The sequence below is a fragment of the Vespa mandarinia genome, chromosome 6, assembly GCF_050613455.1.
Source record: "Vespa mandarinia isolate Hongniang chromosome 6, ASM5061345v1, whole genome shotgun sequence".
Classification (NCBI taxonomy): Eukaryota; Metazoa; Arthropoda; class Insecta; order Hymenoptera; family Vespidae; genus Vespa; species Vespa mandarinia.
This window is the reverse complement of record NC_140815.1, coordinates 3,217,501-3,229,781: the sequence shown is the minus strand read 5'-3', so window position 1 is coordinate 3,229,781 and position 12,281 is coordinate 3,217,501. Positions and strand designations below refer to the sequence as shown.

Genomic DNA, 12,281 nt, shown 5'->3' with positions numbered 1-12,281 from the left:
TACATTAAAATAAAAAGATAAATCTATACAATATGATCCGATTTTTTTATTTGCAAAGTCACATAAATAAATTTAATCTATATGTAAAATGTCATTTTGTATATATATAAAAAAAAGTTTTAATTGATAAAAAATATGGACGAATATGTATCTACTTTAAGATTTTATAAAACATTGAAAAAATCGAAGATTAAAATTTTCTTTATTCTGAAAAGAAAACTTTTGAATTCTGCCGAGATTTAAGTGAACTCGAGCGACGAATGGAACTAAGTAAGGACAAAGTAACAATTGATCGGTTCTCGGACGATAGGTCACTTGTTTCCTTAACATTTTTGATATCAATCGTATTGTCGAGATTGAAATATTCTTATCAAACGGTTTTGGTTTTTCATAGCACACCATTCTTGTGATCTCAGCTAGATCCTAAAATTGTTCGATCATCTGAAGTTATCGCTACTTACAAAAAATTAATTAATAAATTGTATTAATTACAGATGCAGAAAATGGTAGCTGCTTTGTCACCAATTCGTAAAGAATAACACCCATACTCCATACATCTGATTTTAAGTCGTACGGTTGATTCGAAAGCATTTCTGGAGCCATGTAGCAATAAGATCCAGCGCAACACATGGATTCCCTGAAGTATAAAAAAAGAATTCCATTACTGATTTATATAGGACCTAAGAACTCTTTAAAAATTACAAGATTCTTGTAAAAGAGTTTTGGAGTTGTTGGTAGGTTATTTTATAAAATTAACTGAAATAATACATCCAAAGGATTAATATTACATTAAATTATCTAATATCTTTAAGATTTTAAATTTATAAAATTTGCAGTAAAACAAAATGCAATAAGTCTTACTCATGTATATCTTTAGAAACACCAAAGTCACTAATTTTAACAATGTCTCCTTTACGTCCAGTCAACAAAATATTCTCAGGTTTCAAATCTCTATGAAGAATTTTCTTGGTATGTATATGATGGACTCCAAGAGTAATTTGTGAAAACAAATACAAAGCATTCTATGAAAATATTAATATTCTTAATTTTTATAATCTCACAATTTTAACAACATTATCTTATTTTATTTTGAAGAAAGAAAAAAAAATTTACCTCTTCCATAAGCGGTACGTCGCGTTTTTCCAATAATTCTTTCAATGTACTATGAGTTGCATATTCCATAAGAATGTAACTTTTATTATTTTCAATCCAAGCTGCATGATAAGCAACAATGTTTGGATGTCTCATTTTTTGCAAATATTGTACTTCTCTCAAGGCTATCTGAAATATATTATATCATTTTTTGAATTTAAATGAATGATGAGTATAGTAACAATATATGCGAACTTACTTTAGATGATATATTATTTTTTATACTTAGATTCTGTTCCTTTATAACAAATGGTTTCAAGTCCTCTGTTCTTCTAACTAGATGAACAGTTCTGTTAACACGCACATACACATATATATTATATATTCTAAGAAATTGTCAATTTATGAAAATTAATATTTTTCTTACCCAAACATTCCCCTGCCCAATATAGCTTCGAACTTATATTTTTTGACACACGTATTCATTTTTATGTAATTATGTTTTCTTATTTGTTAATAATTGATATTTAGTTATGACATATAAACTTTTGTTTAACACACGACGTATAAATTTGTAAAATTGTATTCATAAATCATAACTTGATTTGGGGATTGTTTACAGAAAAATGTGATTATATACATTAAAAGTATTCTCTTATATACACTAAAGTACACTAATGACAATACGATGAAGGCAGAGGACACTTGATATTTATCATACATGTTATTTCTAAGCACAATTATCCTTGTTTATCATCTCTATTTATCTTATAACATTATACGAAATTTTGAATGTTCGATAAATTATAATAGGAAAGATTGTATAAGAGTAAGACGAATATTATAGGTAATAGTTTTTTTATTTACTTTTTTTCTTACAAATAATGCAATCATTACTTTTTCTGAAGCATTTTGACCTATTATGTTATAACAAGAGAACGTGTCACGATTATCAAAGAATATTTTTTTTTTTTCTATCCATTAAAAAGTCTGCTTTACGATGACAAAGAGAACAATGATAGCGATAATGTAGGATGAAGAAAGCATCCGTGACAATAATGAGAACTACCTGTAATCGATTGTTTAATATTTTTTGCTAATGCAAAGATTTTTGATTGTATTTTACTTTTTGGTTTGTTTTTCAACGAAAATTATATCTAATGTGAAAGATTCGTGTTAAAGTCTTTTAGACTAATATTTTTAATTAATAAAAACGCGTATATATCGTTTACCGTATATACTTTTTACTAACACAATTATTCGACGAAAGAATTGGACAGAGAAAATAAGAGAAGACAAAATGTCGATTTTATAATACACTCGAACGAAAGAAAGCAAACCACCTTACACCCTAGCATTAATGGGAGATTAGATGATACTGCGATATATAAATGTATATATCTTTTCTCTGACATTTTTAAATTTTTTTTCTCTATAACGAACCTCTTATACAGAAATTAACTATTATTAGATTCGGATATGATGTCATTTGCAGATGTACGTGATTGCTTTAAAGTATCCAAATATTCCTGCTGTGATGTCGCTAATACTTGCGAAAGAACATCGCTATCTTCCCAGTCTGTCAAACCTATAACATATTTACTATATTATTATGTGATGTTTAATGAAAATAAGTAGAATATAATATGAGACAATAGATAAGTTATTATTAAATAAAAAGTTTTAGATTTACGTATAAGTTTTACCAAATACTTCCGGAGGAAGACGATTGAACAGTGAAATATCAGGCGACGTATGTGCTTCCTTACTACTTCCTGGTACAGGTTCTTGTGGCATTATCTTTGTTTCAAACTCTGATGGTGGAAGATGAGTTATATTAGAACCTTGAGGAGATTGATGCTGTGGAGACCTCTTATACCATACAGTATCAGGGACCTGTAGATGTAATAAATTCTTTTTTTGTATTTCCTTCTAAAGTCACTAACCGTTATAATAACGTTTGGACCTTTGGAGAATTGCGCATAGTATCTTGGCTAGTTTGAGTGGTAGTTGGAGAAGAAGTATGACTGCGTTGTTGTCCACGATTTCCATGGGAATGAAAATGTGCATGGCTATGCTGTGCACTTGTAACCGTACTTGTACTGCTGCTACTTGCTGATCGCTAAATTAAAAATAAATATGTCAATTCAATATTGTTTAAAAATTCTTAATTTTAATTATATATATATATATTGTACTTACGGCTTTACGCATTTCATTATCTCGTAACCATTGTAAATAACTTTCTCTAGCAACTTGTTCTTCTATTGCTTCATTGGTCGCTTCCCAATCAGTAGCTTTTATTTTATCTTCAAGCATTGTCTGTTACAAGATAATATATGTTCATATAATTTATAAAAAGATTTAATCATTTTCTACTTAGATAAAAGATTGATTTGATTTACCTGTTCAATATGTAACTCTTCACTTTGCCGAACTGCATCTGATATAAGCTCACGATCGGCAGAACCAGGATTGAATGATGGTAATCCTAATCCAACACCAATGGTAGCTTTATATGGATCTACTATACTGTTATAATGACTCCCACGTTGATATGACAATCGTATAGGTTCATTGTCACTCTTTACCATTGTATGGAAAATATTAATAGGTTCTATAATATAACATTTTAAAATTGTGAAATCTATTTTTTTATATACTTATTAATAAGACGTAAAACAAATGATTCATAATACCAGTGCTATAACAAAACAGTTGTATACTACGGTTATACATTTCAGACATAGCCTGCATTTCTATATGGTTTCCATGCACATACTCCTGCCTTTTTCTATCCACATATGTAGTAAAATCTTCGGCTACAAAGTGGGAAAAGAATTCTTGATTGGAAGCCTAAAACATAATATCAAAAGAATTTGCATATACAAAAAGGGAAAAATGCTTTTATTAATTTTACGGGTAATTTGTACCTATTTTAAATATTATCGCCGAATAATACTTACAATATAATCCATGCAATGTTTTCGCACAATTCCATGCATCTCTTGATCACCATAAACTTGATCCGCAACTGCTCTAAATAAACATGCACCATCTTCGCCCATCTTTTTCACAATAAATCCCATTTTCCGCATACGTTTTTCAAACCATTTATCACGCTATATTTGTAAAAACATTTAATTATACTGCCATACGTGCGTATTATTTATTATACGCACGAAAAAACTAACTAACCTCTTGCCATTCTGCTAACGTAAGATTATTTCCAGTTCGTCCTGTATATTCGTCTCCGCTATTGTAACCATTTGCAAGTTCATCTAAATTTGATGCACTACCTACAATACTCATTCGATTGTTGCTTATAACTGCACCATCTGAACCTAGGAAAAGAATTAATTTTTTTTTTTATAAAATTTATAAAAAATTTTATGTGCTTCAATATCATCTTCACTAACCTTGTAAACCACTACATGAAGCTGCAGGTGGTGTTGCTTGCCTTTCCCTGTCTCTTTCTCTTTCTCTTTCTCGTCCTCTATCCCTTTCTCGTTCTCTCTTGGAACGTGAACTTCTTCCGATGCAGCTGCTATGAAATTAAGCAGAATTTTATTGATAAAATTATAATCAAATAAACTACAATTAATATAAATGTGATTAATTATTCAATACCTATGAGGACTAGCTCTTTGTCGATGACGCTTGCCATGGCTTGGTCCACTAGAATCTTCAAAATGCTTTTCTTCTCGCCGATCTACTGTTGCCTATAATAATGATTTTCTTTTATTGCTATTATTTATCTTAATATTATCAAAAATGTTTTTATTAAATGAAAAAAGTTCAGTAAAGAATCACAATATATTTGTAATTCTCATATTTATACATATATTGATTACTCAACTTTTTTGGTTTTAAATGTAACTGAGGATAATAGAATAGATTGAATGTAGCAATTTGTCATCAATAAACTTTCCACTTCTTCTCACCTCATATGAGCCACTGGTAAGAACGATAGGGCCAGAACCATGATCACCTTGTACGGTATGAAGATCAACAGCAAATCCATTAGCTCCACGCACCTGTTATAAAAAAAATCATAGTGCACAGATATTTTTTATACCGGTTAATAATGCAACATAGAAAGGGCATGATAAAAGTCATAATCTATACCTGATATGGTGTGTTTGGTAGAGCAATAGAAGTAGAATTATGTTCATTTTGTACACCATGAACGTCGACTTCCGAATTATTACTTCCCTCACGTCTGTCTTTTGACGCATTCGTTTTCTTCTTCGATAAAATTGTCATTTTGAAGGATGAACTTTAATTTCTTACGAATTTTTGACAATTTATTCAAGTAACACTTATGTATATGACGCATTCAACACAGAACTATTGCACATTACACATACTAATTGCCGAAGGTCGTAAACTTCGTTGCTTCGCAATCGTGACTATCACCATCCATTTACAATTTCACGATGAAATCTACTAATCACTTATTGAGTTCTTGAAATTTTTTTTAACTATTCAGATGTTAATTATACTTGTGGATATGTAAAAACAACATTACCCTATCGAATAACTACAACATGGTTTGTTTGACAATCACTTGCGACCTTCAATTCGATTCAATTCCTGTTTTCTCTACTGTTTTGTCTACCAGCCATTTTTCTCCAAAAGCACAGACTATTATAGTGAACTTAGCAAAAGCGAAAAGGAAGAATGACGAAGAACCAATCAGAAATAGGATATGGTTACCGATCCTTTGTTATTTTTTTCTTATAACCAAAATTCAATCTAATATAACTATAATTTCTTACCTCAATTAATTTTAATCTACTTAAAAATAGTTTATAGCTTTTGTATACTTCGTTCGAATTATTTATTTTATCTCTTTGATATATATATTTAAGTCACTGTTTACAATGATCACAGAACGAATCAGTCAGTTTATAGATACGTCACTTTTTCTATGATCATGCAGGAATTAACCAATAAAAATACACATGATAAAAACTCGTTAATTTCTATGATAAAAATAATATATAAATGTGAAATAATTTGCAAGTAAAGATTGAATTAGTTTATAACATTTTTTCTCGATCTTTTTTATATCATATGTGTTAAAAACTATACGATTAATTCAGACAGTAGACGTCCAATCAAATTATAGCCGCCATGATATCTTTTCCTTGCATTCTATCAACATTCTAAGTCAGATATTGGAATACTTACATTTTCAACTTCTCCAAACCCCGCTTTGTGAGTTTTTTTCCCATCAAAATCTCGCACAGGATTACATGATAATATTCAGGTATAAGATCAGAATTTTCTTTTTCCATACGAATTATATATTTCACGATTATATCGAATAATTTATTCAAATAAATGCACACGTAAAGGATCCATTAGTATTTACGCGCGTAAATGTAGTCAATTGATTAACAGATTTGGTGCTTTGACCTTTGATTTATTTCATGCAAATTAATTATAAGAATAAAATCTAAGTATTTAATTAAATTAATAAGATCCTTGAATTTCTATACAAATATATGTTAAGGTTGATTTAGAAAGATAAGCCATTTATTTAATTTGTTCTTAGTAATTTTTCTACATTAACGTCTGAACCTTATGAAATAATAAGAAACATTTGTCTTATCTGTTTAGGTATTTCCTTAATTCAGGATAGGACTTAAGTACGTAAGAATCTTTATATAATATAGTAAAACCGAAGTGATCGATATTATTTCCGATATAACTGGGATAATATGATATGTTAAAAATACTATCGAACAATTGATCGATTATGGCTATTATACCATTCATTACATTCTATAATTATATAATTTTAATACAAAGGTTCGTATCTAAGTTTATACAATAAATTTATTGCATAACTTTTAATCGACATTATCTCATAATAAATATTATATATATATATAATAAATATTATATATATAATATTTATTATCAGATTTTATATATATATATATATATATATATATATATATATATAATAAAAATCAGTGATATATCGTAGAACACTAGTCGGTAATGTAGATCTCTAGAGGAAAGATGATAAAGACGATTTGAAAGAATGAGATCGAGGTCAGAAATGTTCGTACTCTCTATTAAATCCTATCATGAGGAATGACGTAACACGAATATATATCATCCAGTTAATTGCGTAGGTATCCCTTAATTTGGTATATCTCACTGAATTATACTTGACGACCATGGTAGACAACCAGTAAGAAGGATACGTCGCGATAATTCATATATTAAAAGGAACACTGTACTCCGACAAACAATATATATATATATATATATATATATATATATATATATATATATATATATACGTTTACATATATTTGCTGACTGCAGAAAATTCAAGGAGAGTAAAAGGTAGATGGATTATCGGATAGATCGTTTTATAAATCGTTTTTTCGAGTACCCTAATTTTTTGTAAGTTTCGTTAAAACAAATAAGAATGATAGCAACAGAGAGAAAGAGAGAGAGAGAGAGAGAGAGAGAGAGAGAGAGAGAGAGAGAGAGAGAGAGAGAGAGAGAGAGAGAGAGAGAGAGAGAGAGAGAGAGAGAGAGAGAGAAAAGCAAGAGTGAGAAAATAAGAAGTTTCGACGTAATAGGGAACGAGAGCTTTATTGATGATTGCTTAAAAATCGCAAGAGCGAGATATTCACCTTCGTTCCAACCACCTACGCTTCATCACCCCGACTATCCCTGACGGTTTGTTCGACTCCCTTCCCTTACCAACCCTCGCTACCCCAGTACTATTGCTGAATGGTCCAAGGGTGGGGATACCCCTTTCGCCACCCACACAATCAATAGTAAGGCCTACAGCTTCTCTGAATGGACTTGGCCGTTCTCGTTCCCGTTCCCGTTCCCACAGCGCCATGTCTACCCCGTCCCCCCTGTATTGATTACTACGCCTGCGGCTGATCTCCGCATGACTACGCGGGGAGTTGCTCTATCGACCTATTCAGCTGCATTACACTTCATTCATGAACACTTTGCTTTTCGCACACAATTATTATCGATATATCATACACGTGAAATTAGTTTCCCTCTCCCAATCATCCCTTCCCTCATTCCTCTTTCTTCACCCTTCTCTCTTTTTCTTTCTCTCTGTTTCTCTCTCTCTCTCTCTCTCTCTCTCTCTCACTCTCTGTCTCTGAGATTTTCATTCATACTTTCTTTTTATTCTACCCACGCTCTTCACAATACCTTTTATTTGATATTTCTTGTTCAATTTTGAATATAGTTTGAAATTATATTTCTACACTTAGCTGTTTCTTCTTTCTCAAGGATATGGAAAATGTGGAAAATCTACAAAGATAAGAATTCATTCGAATGATCAATAGGAACAATGAAAGCGATCGTTTCTATGCAAATGAATCGTATATCGATAGATCGACAAATGTTACGATAATATGGCAACGACGTTCGTCATTTCGATGACCTCGCTGTCTTGAATCAATTGCTTTGAAAATAGTACTAACTGAGAGGAAGATCTCATCTTATACATATATATATATATATATATATATATATATATATATATATAAATGTACATGTACACACACACATACAGAGAGACGTATATGTAAGACGAAGGTAAGCGTTTTTGATGGAAAAGTATATTTGTGTGCGTCTTTTGAGCGTGGGTAGTTGTCGAAATTATTTGCATACGGAGATATGCGGTAAGGAAGAGGGTCTGTTGGAACTAGCATTTATTAGTTTGGTAAAGGTCATTCCTTTTTTTCATTTTTCCTTTTTTTCTTTTCTTTTATTTTCTTTTTCCTTCGTTCATTCTAACCGTAACATCAGACAATATTAATTTTAAAATTCTTTATTGTCACATCAATCGTGATTGTACTACATTGCTTTGTAATAATTAATAATTAAAAATAACTAGAAGGAATAAAACAAAAGATCGTAATTAATTCTCTCTCATGTAGAAAAGTTCCTTTTTAATATGCATGCATAAAGAGAAATGCAATTGTATTAGCTGTATATATATATATATATATATATATATATATATATATATATATATATATATATATATATATATATATATATATACCTATATATCGGCTCTGGCTTTTTCCTTTTTTCCCCATCTGTGATATCTATTGACAGTTCCATTCCATTCTAATTTATCGAGATCATCGTTATACATTGATCGTGTTACAAACGAGAATCAGATTTTTCAATCTTCTATCATATTCTCATTTTATTATTTTCTTCCCTTTTTTTTTTTTAATTTTTTCTTTTTTTCAGTTACTTCACCATTTAACTTTTCCGATCGTTCTCGCGCGAATAAAATCGGAAAAAAAGTTCTATTCAATCATATTTACGAAGAGAAAAATTTTTTTCTCTTTCTTTCTCTCTCTCTCTTCCTCTCTCCTCCCCCCCGCCGCCCTCTCTCTCTCTTTTTTATAGTTACGTCATTTGGACAAAAACGAAATTTCATCTAGCACATAGAATTTCGATCTTTTTTTCCTTATTTCTTTTTTTTTTTCTACGTCTCCGAGAAAAATCGTTCGATTACTTCGAATAACGTAGCGATAAATTAGAAGGTATTTTCTATTATTGTCTAGTAGTTTTTCATTGAATCACGTTCACGCAATTAAATGTCAACGTGGAATCATTCGTCCATGAATATCTATAGAATACAACGCAACCAAGCGATTTCCGTTTAATCAATTCCTTGTCTTTTTCGCATTAAATTGAACCGAATATCAATTGGAATCGAAATGAAATCGTATTAAATCTATTTAAAGTCTAATTAAACTCGACATTTCTAATCAGTCAGGATCGATCGTTTCGTTGATTTAAAATGTGTTCTTAGAGTGAGGTAGAGGGGATCTTCGAAATGTTATTTATATCACCGATGAGAGCGAGTATCAGTTTTCCGCTAGATTTGAAAGAAGATTTTCGGGGAAAATTCGTTAATGGTATGAGGAAAGGAAAGGGAGGAACAAGAAGAAAGGAAGGGACTGGGAGGATAAGAGGGAGGAAAGACAGAGATAGATGGATAGGGTGAAAGAGGAGGAAAAGAAGGATGGGCGAATAAGAGTAGGTAGTCTGAGAAAGGGCTGAATGAAATAAAAGGAATAGAGAGATGGCAGAGTTGAAGGAAGGGAGAGAACTAGAGGGTGATAGTAAAAGAAGAAAACTTGAATTTGTGGTGGTTGTTCGGCATGTGGGGGGTGGGGGAAGAAAGAGAGAGAGAGAGAGAGAAAAGGGAAAGAGAGAGAGAGAGTGTAAGGATTCCGTAAATGTGGAGGCGGTATCCTAAAGGGTGAGGTAGTGGAGGGTGGCATGATGGTACCGGAGGTGGTGGAAGCGCGTATGCTCGCTTCAGCACTGCCACCTCTCATCGTCAGTTGCTACTTGGTTTCCGGACTCTGCGGACAGGCAGGTTAGTGAATTCAACCTCGTTCAAGTCTCGTTCATTCACCGGTACGATATTTCCTACCTCCCTCGCTCTTTCACGACCCTTGTCTTTCTCTTTCTCTCTCTTTCTCTGTCTTTCTCTCTCTCTCTCTCTCTCTCTCTTTCTCTCTCTCTCTTTCTCTCTCTCTCTTTCTCTCTCTCTGTATTTCTGGTACTTCTTTTTTTTTATTAATTTTCTTATCTTCTCAAATTTCTAAACTTTCCTTTCCTTTCCTTTTCTATTCTAATTGATTTTTATCAATATAATTATTTTCTAATGAATTTTCTAACTCTTTTGGTTTCATATCGTTTTGATCATGACGTTGGTAAAAACTATGAAATATGTCATTCTTTTCTAATCACTGGGATGTTAGGATCTTTCGAAGTAACGATTGACGATTGCTTGATTATTTTCTTTATTTTCTTTATTTCTTTGTGGAATTATTGTGCATTCGTTTCTGTCGAAATTTGTCTCCTTTCTTTTCTCTCTCTTTTTTTCTTTTATTCATTTATTATTATTTTTTCTTTTTTTTTCTTTTTTTTTTTTTTTTTTTTAAATACATATTTCAATACGAATTAATAGTTCTTCTTTAATTCGATAGTATCCATTTCGTGAAATTTTATAAAATGCTTTAGGTAATATCGTAAAAAAAAATGCTGATTCACTTATGGCGTTCTATATTCAGCTCGCAACAAGTTATCGTTTCACGAATTTTCCGTGATATCGATTAATAACTTATTTGACAGAGATTGAATATTCTTAATTAAATATACAATCAAATTGATCTTTCTATTAACATATTAACAGCACAATTGATTCGCAAAGAAGATAGGTCAATATAATATAAAAAATTATGTCAATTTAACTAAAACGTTAAAGTAATATTTTAATTGAATTAATTGATAAATTTTATGATAAATATTCATATTAATAATTCATGAATTTCTCTCTCTCTCTCTCTCTCTCTCTCTCTCTCTCTCTTTTCTTTCTTCGTTATATTTAATAAAATGTATGAGTCCAAATTTATTTTGCTCAGGTTTACGTTATTAAACAATGTCTGCTTTGTGTAGTTCTAATAATGTATCAATGAAAGAGACATTCTCTCTAAGCTTATAATAAATGCTCAAACTATTAACTTAAATTTATTTTATCTCTCGATCCTACGTAATCGAATACTCTCTCTTCTTAAGTGCATAGTTCCACAGGTACTATGCGGTATTGATCCACGGAAAAGATTAAATTTCTCGCTATTATATTTAAAGTTTTCTTATTAATCATTTTTATATTCTATTCTGAGACGAGCTCATTCATTAATATTCCAATTTTAACGAACTGATTATTCTAATACATTCATAATTTTCATTATATTTCTTCTTCTTTGAACATATTTCAATAATTTTTTTTTTTTTATAAAATCATCAATATAGAAACCATGTAAAGATTTATTTAATTAAACGATTTTTATTATTTTCTATAATTTTTCTTTAAAAATATCAGAAACTCAATCATCCCTCTCACCTACATAACTTTTGTTACAGATTTGTTCGGTTGACGCTGCATATCTTACAACATATCTACAATCAAGACAAATAGAGTAACCATTAATCAGAGACGGAGGTCAGAAGCGAAGAGGACTTAAGTTATTAGATCGGTATGAAAACGATATTACGGAGTCGGAACGCGTAACTTCTAGTCACTTGTAAAAATCAAACTATTCGTTCATAAAAGCTAAAGCTATTTAACATTAAATAAGAAAAAATAA

General features: G+C 30.7%; 3 protein-coding genes across 12 annotated transcripts in view; 1 reads left to right on the top strand and 2 right to left on the bottom strand.

The window, feature by feature from the left end:
* Positions 1–33: 33 nt before the first annotated feature.
* Positions 34–1,656, bottom strand: LOC146872934 (serine/threonine-protein kinase Nek8). 2 transcript variants are annotated; one of them, XM_085657805.1, is made up of 6 exons: positions 1,520–1,656; positions 1,352–1,442; positions 1,114–1,281; positions 862–1,022; positions 493–664; positions 34–423 (listed from the first exon to the last, which is right to left on the bottom strand). In XM_085657805.1, the coding sequence occupies exons 1-6, from the start codon at positions 1,576–1,578 to the stop codon at positions 157–159; spliced, it is 918 nt and encodes a 305-aa protein (XP_085513931.1). In that variant the 5' UTR covers positions 1,579–1,656; the 3' UTR covers positions 34–156. The 2 variants fall into 2 exon arrangements, with proteins under 2 accessions (XP_085513931.1, XP_085513930.1); XM_085657804.1 differs by having other exon boundaries at positions 493–637.
* Positions 1,657–2,019: 363 nt separating this feature from the next.
* Positions 2,020–5,935, bottom strand: Duba (Deubiquitinating enzyme A). 5 transcript variants are annotated; one of them, XM_085657801.1, is made up of 12 exons: positions 5,221–5,935; positions 5,037–5,129; positions 4,723–4,814; positions 4,512–4,639; positions 4,291–4,436; positions 4,059–4,214; positions 3,792–3,948; positions 3,498–3,709; positions 3,295–3,414; positions 3,059–3,214; positions 2,786–2,988; positions 2,020–2,680 (listed from the first exon to the last, which is right to left on the bottom strand). In XM_085657801.1, the coding sequence occupies exons 1-12, from the start codon at positions 5,356–5,358 to the stop codon at positions 2,659–2,661; spliced, it is 1,623 nt and encodes a 540-aa protein (XP_085513927.1). In that variant the 5' UTR covers positions 5,359–5,935; the 3' UTR covers positions 2,020–2,658. The 5 variants fall into 5 exon arrangements, with proteins under 5 accessions (XP_085513927.1, XP_035720986.1, XP_035720985.1 ...); XM_035865093.2 differs by having other exon boundaries at positions 2,799–2,988; positions 4,512–4,636; XM_035865092.2 differs by having other exon boundaries at positions 2,799–2,988; positions 5,221–5,934.
* Positions 5,936–6,256: 321 nt separating this feature from the next.
* LOC118441105 (uncharacterized) overlaps positions 6,257–12,281 on the top strand; it is a 10,835-nt gene continuing 4,810 nt past the window's right edge. Inside the window, exons 1-3 of one of the 5 annotated variants that reach the window (XM_085657533.1) lie at positions 6,261–6,367; positions 6,721–6,749; positions 12,058–12,170. The gene's annotated coding sequence lies outside the window, so the exon portion shown is untranslated. Of the gene's footprint in view, positions 6,368–6,720; positions 6,750–7,439; positions 7,462–9,583; positions 10,546–12,057; positions 12,171–12,281 lie in introns of those variants that run through there. The other 4 variants (XM_085657531.1, XM_035865101.2, XM_085657530.1 and 1 more) reach the window with 4 other exon arrangements.

Bases quoted from the DNA above. Each gene is read 5' to 3' on its own strand.
- Duba (XM_035865092.2), bottom strand. From the start codon at position 5,358: ATGACAATTTTATCGAAGAAGAAAACGAATGCGTCAAAAGACAGACGT. The intron at 4,215-4,290 runs GTTAGTTAGTTT...TTACAAATATAG, and splicing joins CGTTAGCAGAATGGCAAGAG to CGTGATAAATGGTTTGAAAA. The intron at 3,710-3,791 runs GTATTATGAATC...GTTATATTATAG, and splicing joins ACTGTTTTGTTATAGCACTG to AACCTATTAATATTTTCCAT.
- LOC146872934 (XM_085657805.1), bottom strand. From the start codon at position 1,578: ATGAATACGTGTGTCAAAAAATATAAGTTCGAAGCTATATTGGGCAGG. The intron at 1,023-1,113 runs GTAAATTTTTTT...ATATTTTCATAG, and splicing joins ACGTACCGCTTATGGAAGAG to AATGCTTTGTATTTGTTTTC. The intron at 424-492 runs GTAATTAATACA...GAACAATTTTAG, and splicing joins AGCTACCATTTTCTGCATCT to GATCTAGCTGAGATCACAAG.